General features: G+C 44.4%; 1 protein-coding gene across 4 annotated transcripts in view; it reads right to left on the reverse strand.

Moving 5' to 3' along the window:
• Positions 1-12,062, reverse strand: part of lrp8 (low density lipoprotein receptor-related protein 8, apolipoprotein e receptor) — a 257,502-nt gene that overhangs the window by 83,980 nt on the left and 161,460 nt on the right. For all 4 annotated transcript variants that reach the window (XM_042321502.1, XM_042321500.1, XM_042321501.1 and 1 more), the window contains exon 4: positions 3,727-3,855. In XM_042321502.1, the coding sequence (XP_042177436.1) occupies positions 3,727-3,855 (129 nt within the window). The remainder of the gene's footprint in view (positions 1-3,726; positions 3,856-12,062) is intronic.

The following is a 12,062-nucleotide window of genomic DNA, read 5'->3' on the forward strand; positions in this document are numbered from 1 at the left end:
TGTTTACTGCATTTCTATACAATTTAAAAACTCTAAAATGCATTTGGAGAACAGCAAAAAAAAAAAATTTTTTTTACCCCAGTCATGAATTATTATCGCAATATTAGGTTTAAAGGTCTGTGGAACGTCATATACAATGTCAACCACTACTCACCCTCATCATAAATTGACTATTTACTTGTGGAACGGTGCAACATGAAATAGATGCATAATACACGCCATCAAGTCACAACATGGCCGATTTGAAATGCCGACATCCATAGGCGGAGTTTCACGTCTGGGGAAGCAATTCGTTCACCAATAAAATTGCACCTTTATAATAAAAGGATTGCATACATTTACAGTATCATTGCATTTTTCAGGCTAATGTAAGATAGGCTACTATTCCTAATGTGATGAGTAGATGGCATTGTCATAATTTAGGCTAATAATATAAGTCAATTACTGTGAGCAAAACAGACAGTTCTGAACAATGCATTAACAACGCATGCCTGAGCGCGTAGTAACATAAGAGTAGGCCTAATCAGAGACAGCCCTCACTGGGGACACGGCTGATGCTCTCCGCTGGTGCCAATGGTAAACACAGCCAATATGCAGCCCTCACTGGGGACACGGCTGATGCTCTCCGCTGGTGCCAATGGTAAACACAGTCCATATGCAGCCCTCACTGGGGACACGGCTGATGCTCTCCGCTGGTGCCAATGGTAAACACAGTCAATATGCAGCCCTCACTGGGGACACGGCTGATGTTCTCCGCTGGTGCCAATGGTAAACACAGTCAATATGCAGCAGTCACTGGGGACACGGCTGATGTTCTCCGCTGGTGCCAATGGTAAACACAGTCAATATGCAGCAGTCACTGGGGACACGGCTGATGCTCTCCGCTGGTGCCAATGGTAAACACAGTCCATATGCAACACTCACTGGGGACACGGCTGATGCTCTCCGCTGGTGCCAATGGTAAACACAGTCTATATGCAGCCCTCACTGGGGACACGGCTGATGTTCTCCGCTGGTGCCAATGGTAAACACAGTCAATATGCAGCAGTCACTGGGGACACGGCTGATGCTCTCCGCTGGTGCCAATGGTAAACACAGTCTATATGCAGCCCTCACTGGGGACACGGCTGATGCTCTCCGCTGGTGCCAATGGTAAACACAGTCTATATGCAGCCCTCACTGGGGACACGGCTGATGCTCTCCGCTGGTGCCAATGGTAAACACAGTCTATATGCAGCCCTCACTGGGGACACGGCTGATGCTCTCCGCTGGTGCCAATGGAAAACACAGTCTATATGCAGCCCTCACTGGGGACACGGCTGATGCTCTCCGCTGGTGCCAATGGTAAACACAGTCTATATGCAGCCCTCACTGGGGACACGGCTGATGCTCTCCGCTGGTGCCAATGGTAAACACAGTCTATATGCAGCCCTCACTGGGGACACGGCTGATGTTCTCCGCTGGTGCCAATGGTAAACACAGTCAATATGCAGCAGTCACTGGGGACACGGCTGATGCTCTCCGCTGGTGCCAATGGTAAACACAGTCAATATGCAGCAGTCAATGGGGACACGGCTGATGTTCTCCGCTGGTGCCAATGGTAAACACAGTCAATATGCAGCAGTCACTGGGGACACGGCTGATGTTCTCCGCTGGTGCCAATGGTAAACACAGTCAATATGCAGCAGTCACTTTTCATATCTTTTCATATGGAAATATTGGGATAGGCCTAGACCTATTTAAACTGCTTTTCACGGCGCTGTAACTCAACAATCAGCTATTTGGTAGAGGCTATTTGCTGCGCGCACTGCCCAAATTGCGACCTTAAAAACAATCCACAGCTCATTTAGAAAAGAAGCTCATAGTCCTCTGTGGCCAAATCATGCACATTGGTGTAGTATTTTTTTATTATTTTATTCATTTCTGCATAGGCACGAGCAATGATATACAGTCAGGTCCATAAATATTTGGACATTGACCAAGTTATTATTATCTTAGCTGTTTACCACAGCACATTGGAGTTGAAATTAACTAATGAATATGAGCTGAAAGTGCAGAGATGTTTTTTTCTCCCTTTTCTAAGGGACCAAAAGTAATTGGACAATTGGCTGCTCAGCTGTTCCATGGCCAGGTGTGTGTTATTCCCTCATTAGTTCATTCACAAGTAAGCAGATAAAAGGTCTAGAGTTGATTTCAAGTGTGGCATTTGCATTTGGAATCTGTTGCTGTTAACCCTCAATATGAAGTCCAAAGAGCTGTCACTGCCAGTGAATCAAGGCATCATTAGGCCTGAAAAATCTAAACGAACTCATCAGAGAGATAGTAAAAACATTAAGTACATTCTTAAAAAGAAAGAATGCACTGTTGAGCTCAGGAACACCAAAAGGCCTGGGAAGACCACGGAAAACAACTGTGGTGGATGGCAGAATAATTATTTTTCTGGTGAAGGGGGGGGGGGCTATGTCTAAGTGGTTGTAATTCCTACACCGGTCATACAATAATTGACAAAACCATTAAATTAAAAATGATAGTCTACACTTAAAGCGCATCTTGACTTTCTTTACAAATCCATTGTGGTGGTGGACAGAACCAAAATGATGCAAATTATGTCACTGTCTAAATACTGACTGTAGCTCATTTTGGCAAATGTCATTACATTTACTTTAGGGGAAGCTTATCTTCCCCTAGCCTATTGAACGTGCCGCCTATGCAGACGTCAAGGGGAAAGTAACTGGTGCATAAAACACCTCAGTATGTGAGATTCCACACGGACAGGTAGACAGACAGGTAGACAGACAGGAAGACAGACAGGAAGACAGACAGGTAGACAGACAGGTAGACAGGAAGGAAGACAGACAGGTAGACAAACAGGTAGACAGACAGGAAGACAGACAGGAAGACAGACAGGTAGACAGACAGGAAGACAGACAGGAAGACAGACAGAAAGACAGACAGGTAGACAGACAGGAAGACAGACAGGAAGACAGACAGGAAGACAGACAGGAAGACAGACAGGAAGACAGACAGGAAGACAGACAGGAAGACAGACAGGAAGACAGACAGGAAGACAGACAGGAAGACAGACAGGAAGACAGACAGGAAGACAGACAGGTAGACAGACAGGTAGACAGACAGGAAGACAGACAGGTAGACAGACAGGAAGACAGACAGGAAGACAGACAGGAAGACAGACAGGAAGACAGACAGGTAGACAGGAAGGAAGACAGACAGGAAGACAGACAGGTAGACAGACAGGAAGACAGACAGGAAGACAGACAGGAAGACAGACATTTCAACCTCAGACAAACCTGCCCTACTTATGAGCTGCTGTAGTAACCTGCATTTCCCACTCACCCGGTGTCAGGGAAAATTGATCAAGGAAACGTCAGTGGGGGAAACAGCTATGAGGTCTTTGAAGGTTCTTCACACACCAACAACACTGGCAGCTGGGACACTGAGCTATAAATACCACATCTGCTATTTGCTCCAACACCTTTAGCTCAACACAAATTAGCTTCCGTCTAGAAAACCCAAAACGATTGATTTGTAATGTGCCTCTCTTATCACTCATGCTTTCTATCAAATTGTGTTTTCTTTTGTCTCTCATCAGAGGATCTAGTCCTTCTCCCTTTCTTTCTCATCTTGCTCTGTATCCTCTCTCTCCTCTTTCTACCTCCCTGTCTCCCTCCCCCCTCTGTCCCTCTTCTCTCCTCCCTTCAGTCTTACCTGCGGAACACTGGTCCTCGTCTGCCCCGTTCTCACAGTCCCTCTCCCCGTCACATCGCCATGACGATGAGATGCACTTGCTGGCCGAATCCCCGCAGTCAAACTTCTCAGGTGGGCACATCTGTCGACCTATCAGTGGAGGGAGGGAGAGCGAGAGAGAGAAAGAAATGGATGGGCATGAGGGAGAGAGAGGACACAGTTAGTCAATGAAACATCCAAATAGCTCAGTTATCATGTTGCTCAAATCGATTCCCCCTCAAATGCCTGCAATTAGAGCGGGCACACAGAGTAAGACAAAGGCCAAAAACACACACAAAGAGAAAACATACACACACAAAGGCACATGCGCAGATCATTCCATCGAGTGAAACCATATTAAGGAAGCAGACCATTGTTTCTATTCCCTAGCTAGCCCATGTGGTTCCTAGAGTCACTGAATGATTAGAAACACTGATGTACAATACATACATTTTACACTTGGCTTAGACAGCAAATCCATGCTTTCCTTTCCACAAATTTGACTCCCCATCTCCCCCTTTCCACAAACAGCACTGCTCCTACCTCTCTCTCATTCCCCATCCTCCCTCTCTCTTCCCCCTCTGCCCACCATTCCCAACCCTAGCCAGTATTGATGGGGGTGGAATTGATACAGTTACGTATCGGGATATTATTTTTGACGATATAGCATGTCATAATATTATTTTTGACGATATAGCATGTCATAATATTATTTTTGACGATATAGCATGTCATAATATAATTTTTGACGATATAGCATGTCATAATATTATTTTTGACGATATAGCATGTCATAATATTATTTTTGACGATATAGCAGGTCATAATATTATTTTTGACGATATAGCATGTCATAATATTATTTTTGACGATATAGCATGTCATAATATTATTTTTGCGCTAGTTGGCTGTACCTGCACTGTGTTCCTTCATAACTTGTTTTGCATCTTATTTTTAAATAGGGAGCCAATTTGTTTTCAGCACTTTTATTTCCATGAGTGATAAACACATTTTCTCATGGCTCTCTCTTGTCCCTCTGCAGCAGACATATGGTGAGTAAAATATCGAATCACAAAATCACAGTATCGAATCGCAATGCATATATCATGAGAATTGCAATACATATCCTATTGGCACCTAAGTATCGTGATAATATCGTATTGTTATGTCCCTGGCAATTTCTAGCCCTACTAGCAAGAATAGGCCCAATGGGACTATATCCTAGATTACACACTACCACCCTCCCTCCTCTCTGTCTCCACTCCCTGGTTCCCAGTCCCAGCCAAAGAGGGCCCACTGGGACTATATATTAGATTACATTACACCCAGTGTCAAAAGTTGCTCCATCAATTATACATTTTGGACTGTCACTGCCTGGCAACCCGCAATAGCAACCCCCCCAGATCAATATACACAGCAAATAATGGAGGCATTACAGCAGTTACTAACATTTTACTTGAAAAGAGCAGCTTTAACAATTTTGGGAATTAAGTGACTAATTCTGACCACTAGAGTCGGAGGTAAAACAGAGTTCATTTGAAAAAATGTGTTTAAGTATTGCTTGTCAATGTATTCCCGCCCACTGATTTGCATTTAAGTTTAGATTTTGCCGCCACTGATATTTCCTTCCTCGCATTCGCCTCAGACGGACACTGGCAGAAGTAGGCTTTGCATTCAGGTAAGTTATATGGTTTTGAAATTCATATTTGGCCTAAGTCAACCATTTGCCAATAGTTAGTTTCAAGCCAAATATTCATTACCTAGCAGGCAATCAGCAGTGGAGGCTGGTGGGAGGAGCTATAGGAGGACGGGATCATTGTAATGGCTGGAATGGAATCAATGGAATGTCTGAAACACATCAAACATACAGAAACCATGTTTGACTCCGTTCCATGAATTCCATTCCCTTCTTCCTATAGTGCCTCTCACCATCCTCCACTGGTCCATCGGTATAGCCTTTTTTTTTTAAACCAAGCTAGGCTTGGCACCATTCTCAAAGCGTAGCTAGCTAGCTTATAATTTTAAGTCAGTTTGACAGAATGGACATACCAAGGTAGGTACTTGAAGCGGCTAAATTCCTTATTTTGAATAAACCAATAACCGTGTGGCAATTCGGCACCAAATGTTTTGTAAAGTTGTCAGAGCAAATAGCTAAAGTTATCTAACCATTAGCTACCAGGTTAACTTAGCTACAGAAACTAGCTAGCATTAGTTAACGTTACCTAGCTAACTAATAGCTAATGTTAGGTAGCTTGGTCATCTAGCAAGCTAACGTTTGCAAACTAGAATCAATATAGAACAATGAGGGTTAAAAAACATATTTTCTAGAATACTGAACCAGAATGCAGGTTAAGGTTCCTTGACAGGAATGGTAGAAGGTGAATGTTGAACTTTTTTTGCACACAGATCAAGATGATGCTGTTTTACCATTTTGCACATAGACACTGTCGGTGTGATGAGGTGTTTGTTTTGAGGCTGTCATAGTCCGTAAGTTAGTTTGAATATCAACATCGTGTCCAGCATTGTTCATATGGTTACATATGTTTTTTTTTTAAAGAATGTATTGGCTGTGTTTATATAGGCTGTGTTAGGGTAGTGCTGACTATTTTAGATGTGACATTTGTCCAGGGAGATAAACACTGGGTTGTTATTTTACTGAAATGCACATGGTCCCTTTTTTTAGCTGGATCTTTGTAGATTTGAGTCATACACACTCATGTGTTCTCTACTCTGACTACTAATCCACAGATCAAAATACCTAGTTAGTTATTTGATTAATCACTCTTTTTCTGTGGATTTTATATGTTGCATTACTGCCACCAACTAGACTGGAGTGTGGACCTCTCATCTTTCAATCACACATGTGGGTATACAGTATGCTTGTAAAAATCAATGAGTAGATGGGAGAACCAAGTTTGCATGGCTAGGCAAACGCCTGCATGAGCAGTTTGGATTAAATGATTGAATAACATGTACAGTTGAAGTAGGAAGTTTACATACACTTAGGTTGGAGCCAACCTCTTGAAACTACCCATCTCAGATCCGGGAGAATTGTTATCAACTACACTAATTAGCATAGCGCAATGAGCAGTTTGGATAAAATGATTGAATAACATTTACAGTTGAAGTAGGAAGTTTACAGACACTTAGGTTGGAGCCATTAAGTCGTTTTTCAACCACTCCACACATTTCAAACTATAGTTTTTGCCAGTCGGTTAGAACATCTACTTTGTGCATGACACAAGTCATTTTCCAACAATTGTTTACAGATTATTTTACTGTATCACAATTCCAGTGGGTCAGAAGTTTACATACTGTAATGGCCGTCTGTGGTGGAAGAAGGGGAGGACCAAGGCGCAGCGTGGTAAGTGTCCATATTTTTTATAAAGAAATTGAACACTGAACAAAAACAACAAAGTGAACGAACGAAACCGAAACAGTTCTGTCTGGTGCAGAATACAAACACTCAACAGAAAATAATCACCCACAACTCAAGGGTGAAAACAGCCTGCCTAAGTATGGTTCTCAATCAGGGACAACAATTGACAGCTGCCTCTGATTGAGAACCATACCAGGCCAAACACAGAAATACCAAATCATAGAAAAACGAACATAGACAACCCACCCGACTCAAGCCCTGACCATACTAAAACAAAGACAAAAGAACTAAGGTCAGAACGTGACAGTACACCCCCACCCCCCCAATGTGCGGACTCCGGCCGCAAAACCTGAACCTATAGGGGAGGGTCTGGGTGGGTGTCTGTCCGCGGTGGCGGCTCTGGGGCGGGACGTGGACCCCACTCAACCATAGTCAATGCCCACATATGTGGCACCTTAGGAGTGGCAACCCTCGCCACCAATTCCGGCAGCACCGGACAGGCGGGAGACTCCGGCAGCTCCGGAGTGAAAGGCGATTCCGGCAGCGCCGGAGTGATGGGCGATTCCGGCGGCTCCGGAGTGAAGGGCGATTCCGGCAGCATCGGAGTGAAGGGCGATTCCGGCAACACCGGAGTGAAGGGCGGCTCCGGCAGCTCAGGACAGACTGGAGACTCCGGCAGCTTAGGACAGACGGGAGACTCCGGCAGCTCCGGACAGACGGGAGACTCCGGCAGCTCCGGACAGACGGGAGACTCCGGCAGCTCAGGACAGACTGGAGACTCCGGCAGCTCAGGACAGACGGGAGACTCCGGCAGCTCAGGACAGACGGGAGACTCCGGCAGCTCAGGACGGACGGGAGACTCCGGCAGCTCAGGACAGACAGGAGACTCTGGCAGCGCTGGACAGGAGGGAGACCCTGGCAGCGCTGGAGGTCCGGACCGTGGAGGCGCACTGGAGGTCTCGGGCACCGAGCCTGCACAACCCTACCTGGCTGGATACTCCCTGTAGCCAGGCCAGTGCGGCGAGGTAGAAAAGACCGCACTGGGCTGTGATAGCGAACCGGGGACACCATGCGTAGGGCTGGTGCCATGTACTCCGGCCCGAGGAGACGCACTGGAGACCAGATGCATGGGGCCGGCTTCATGGCACCTGGCTCGATGCCCACTCTAGCTCGGCCAATACGAGGCGCTGCTGTGTAACGCACCGGGCTATGCCTGCGCACCGGGGAGACCGTGCGCCTCATGGCATAACACGGTGCCTGCCCGGTCCACCTATCTCCACGGTAAGCACGGGGAGTTGGCGCAGGTCTCCTACCTGACTTAGCCACACTCCCCGTGTTCCCCCCCCCAAGAAATTGTTTTGGGGTGGCACCCTCCCAATCATTTTTTTTTACCATGCTGCTTGGTCCTTGGTTGGTGGGTGATTCTGTAATGGCCGTCTGTGGTGGAAGAAGGGGAGGACCAAGGCGCAGCGTGGTAAGTGTCCATGTTTTTTATAAAGAAATTGAACACTGAACAAAAACAACAAAGTGAACGAACGAAACCGAAACAGTTCTGTCTGGTGCAGAATACATACACTCAACAGAAAATAATCACCCACAACTCAAGGGTGAAAACAGCCTGCCTAAGTATGGTTCTCAATCAGGGACAACGATTGACAGCTGCCTCTGATTGAGAACCAAACCAGGCCAAACACAGAAATACCAAATCATAGAAAAACGAACAGAGACAACCCACCCGACTCAAGCCCTGACCATACTAAAACAAAGACATAACAAAAGAACTAAGGTCAGAACGTGACACATACACGAAGTTGACTGTGCCTTTAAACAGCTTGGAAAATTACAGAAAATTATGTAATGGCTTTAGAAGCTTCTGATAGGCTAATTGACATCATTTGAGTCAATTGGAGGTGTACCTGTGGATGTATTTCAAGGCCTAGCTTCAAATTCAGTGCCTCTTCACTTGACATCATGGGGAAAACCAAAAGAAATTAGGCAAGACCTCAGAAAAACAATTGTAAACCTCCACAAGTCAAGTCAACAATTTCCAAATGCCTGAAAGTACCACGTTCATCTGTACAAACAATGGTACGCAAGTATAAACACCATGGGACCACGCAGCCGTCATACCGTTCAGGAAGGAGACGCGTTCTGTTGAAAGTACTTTGGTGTCGAAAAGTGCAAATCAATCCAAGAACAACAGCAAAGGACCTTGTGGAGATGCTGGAGGAAACGGGTACAAAGGTATCTACAGTTGAAGTCAGAAGTTTACATACATACACATTGGCAAAATACATTTAAGCTCAGTTTTTCACAATTCCTGACATTTAATCCTCGTAAAAATTCCCTGTTTTAGGTCAGTTAGGATCACCACTTTATTTTAAGAATGTGAAATGTAGGAGAGTGATTTGTTTCAGCTTTTATTTCTTTCATCACATTCCCAATGGGTCAGAAGGTTAACATGCACCCAATTAGTATTTGGTATTATTGCTTTTAAATTGTTTAACTTGGGTCAAACGTTTTGGGTAGCCGTCCACAAGCTTCCCAAAATAAGTTGGGTGAATTTTGGCCCATTCCTCCTGACAGAGCTGGTGTAACTGAGTCAGGTTTGTAGGCCTCTTGCTCGCACACGCCTTTTCAGTTCTGCCCACAGATTTTCTATAGGATTGAGGTAAGGGCTTTGTGATGGCCTCTCCAATACCTTGACTTTGTTGTCGTTAAGCCAATTTGCCACAACTTTGGAAGTATGCTTGGGGTCATTGTCCATTTGGAAGACCCATTTGCAACCAAGCTTTAACTTCCTGACTGATGTCTTGAGATGTTGCTTCAATATGTCCACAAAATTTTCCTGCCTCATGATGCCATCTATTTTGGGATGTGCACATGCTGCCACTCCCGTGCTTCACGGTTGGGATGGTGTTCTTCAGCTTGCAAGCTTCCCTCTTTTTCCTCCAAACATAATTATGCCAAACAGCTCTATTTTTGTTTCCGTAGACATTTCTCCAAAAAGTACGATCTTTGTCCCCATGTGCCGTTGCAAACAGTAGTCTGGCTTTTTTTATGGCGGATTTGGAGGTGTGGCTTCTTCCTTGCTGAGTGGCCTTTCAGGTTATGTTGATTATAGGACTTATTGTGCGAAGCTTGTGGAAGACTACATGAAACGTTTGACCCAAGTTAAACAATTTAAAAGCAATATGCTCAATTAGTATTTGGTAGCATGTGAACTTCTGACCCACTGGGAATGCGATGAATGAAATAAAATCAGAAATAAATCCCTATCTTACTATTATTCTGACATTTCACATTCTTAAAATTGTGCTGATCCCAACTGACCTAAGACAGGGAATTTTCACGAGGATTAAATGTCAGGAATTGTGAAACTGAGTTTAAATGTAGGTCGCTAAGGTGTATGTAAAACTTCAGACTTCAACTGTATGTGTAAAAACAAATTGGAACACGGCCGGTTTGGTCAGTACATAACAGTGAGCCAAATGTTACTTTCTTTAATGTCTTTCAAGTGTTCAAGAAATGCACCCTGCCTACCGTAGCCTTAAAAGTCTACAAGGACTCTTGAGACAGAAGTCCATGAAGAAATGTTGGAGTGTTTTCTTCAGAAACCCTGTGTGCTAAAAAAGTGTTTTCCCAATAAACTAGTCCTGATGGTGAGTTATTTGTCTACAGTACAGAGATGTGACCAATGTATTCGTTCGTACAATCCTAGCTAGCACAAATTATACGACACACTTCTGTCCTGAGTCCAGCAGGCCGGATCTAATCCTGCTGGCCCAGTTCTGCCACCCAGATCCAGACGGAGGTCTGCTGTTTGCAGGGATGGTACATTAAACGGGAGCCCCTAACCCCCGTCCCCCAAAGCCTGCGGGTGGTTACCGCTGAGACATTTAAATGCCAAATACACTTTTGGGAGGGGGGGGATTGTGTCTGGGGTCTAAGGTTTGGAGGGATGGAGTCACACGTTACACATTCTGTGGCATGTCACAGATCACATCAGGCCCCATTTAATTGTATGTCATCTCTCAACATCCCATATAGAATTGTAGCTTAATGATCTCCTAACAGATTATTTGAGCCCGACTAATATGGGGTTTAGTGCATGGCTAACAAACACATTTTTAAAGACAGATATGTAATTTCGTTGTTTTGTCCCTGTAGAATTGTTGAGAACAGAGACTATTAATTTCTTCATGTGATCGGAAGATTCTATTAACCCTTCTGCAAGCTACTCCATAGACGTTGGTGATTCATCTGACTCTGACACGGTTGACACAAAGTCCTAACCAAAAAAGGAAAGCTGGGGAAGAGTAAAGTAAGCCTTTCTTTATTTGCTCTGACTGATCTTCCTGAGGTTCCATCTTTGTGATGTTGGGTTGGCCTACTCCTGGAGAGTAACTATGTATGTAGGCCTTTTCCTGTCCTGCTCTTACCCACTAAAATCATATTGGAAGATCCTAATGTGCAGTTTAGTGATATACTGTAACCAGGTGTTGGAACAGGGTTGAAACCAATCCCTGCACAGTAGCTCTCCAGGAAAATGGCTGGCTACCACTGAGCTTTTTCTCAATTTGTCTATCCTTGGCTCCTCGTGTCCTCGTCAATTCTTCTCAAAACCAAGTACAGAACAATGAATTATGAGAGGAAAATTGGGTCTTATTATCAAATTCTATTTGAAAAGGAAAGCAAGGAAACAAGCAAAAATGTATTGACAAAGAACACTGGAGTTTATTTTTTATTCATTTATTTAACTAGGCAAGTCAGTTAAGAACAAACTCTTATTTACAATGATAGCCTAGGAACAGCAGGTTAATTGCATGGTTCAGAGGCAGAACAACAGATTTTTTTACCTTGTCAGTTTGGGGATTTGATCTGGCAACCTTTTGGTTACTTTTCCAATGCTTTAACCACTAGGCTACCTGCTGCCCCA

The sequence above is a fragment of the Oncorhynchus tshawytscha genome, linkage group LG01 (assembly GCF_018296145.1).
Source record: "Oncorhynchus tshawytscha isolate Ot180627B linkage group LG01, Otsh_v2.0, whole genome shotgun sequence".
NCBI classification, from domain to species: domain Eukaryota; kingdom Metazoa; phylum Chordata; class Actinopteri; order Salmoniformes; family Salmonidae; genus Oncorhynchus; species Oncorhynchus tshawytscha.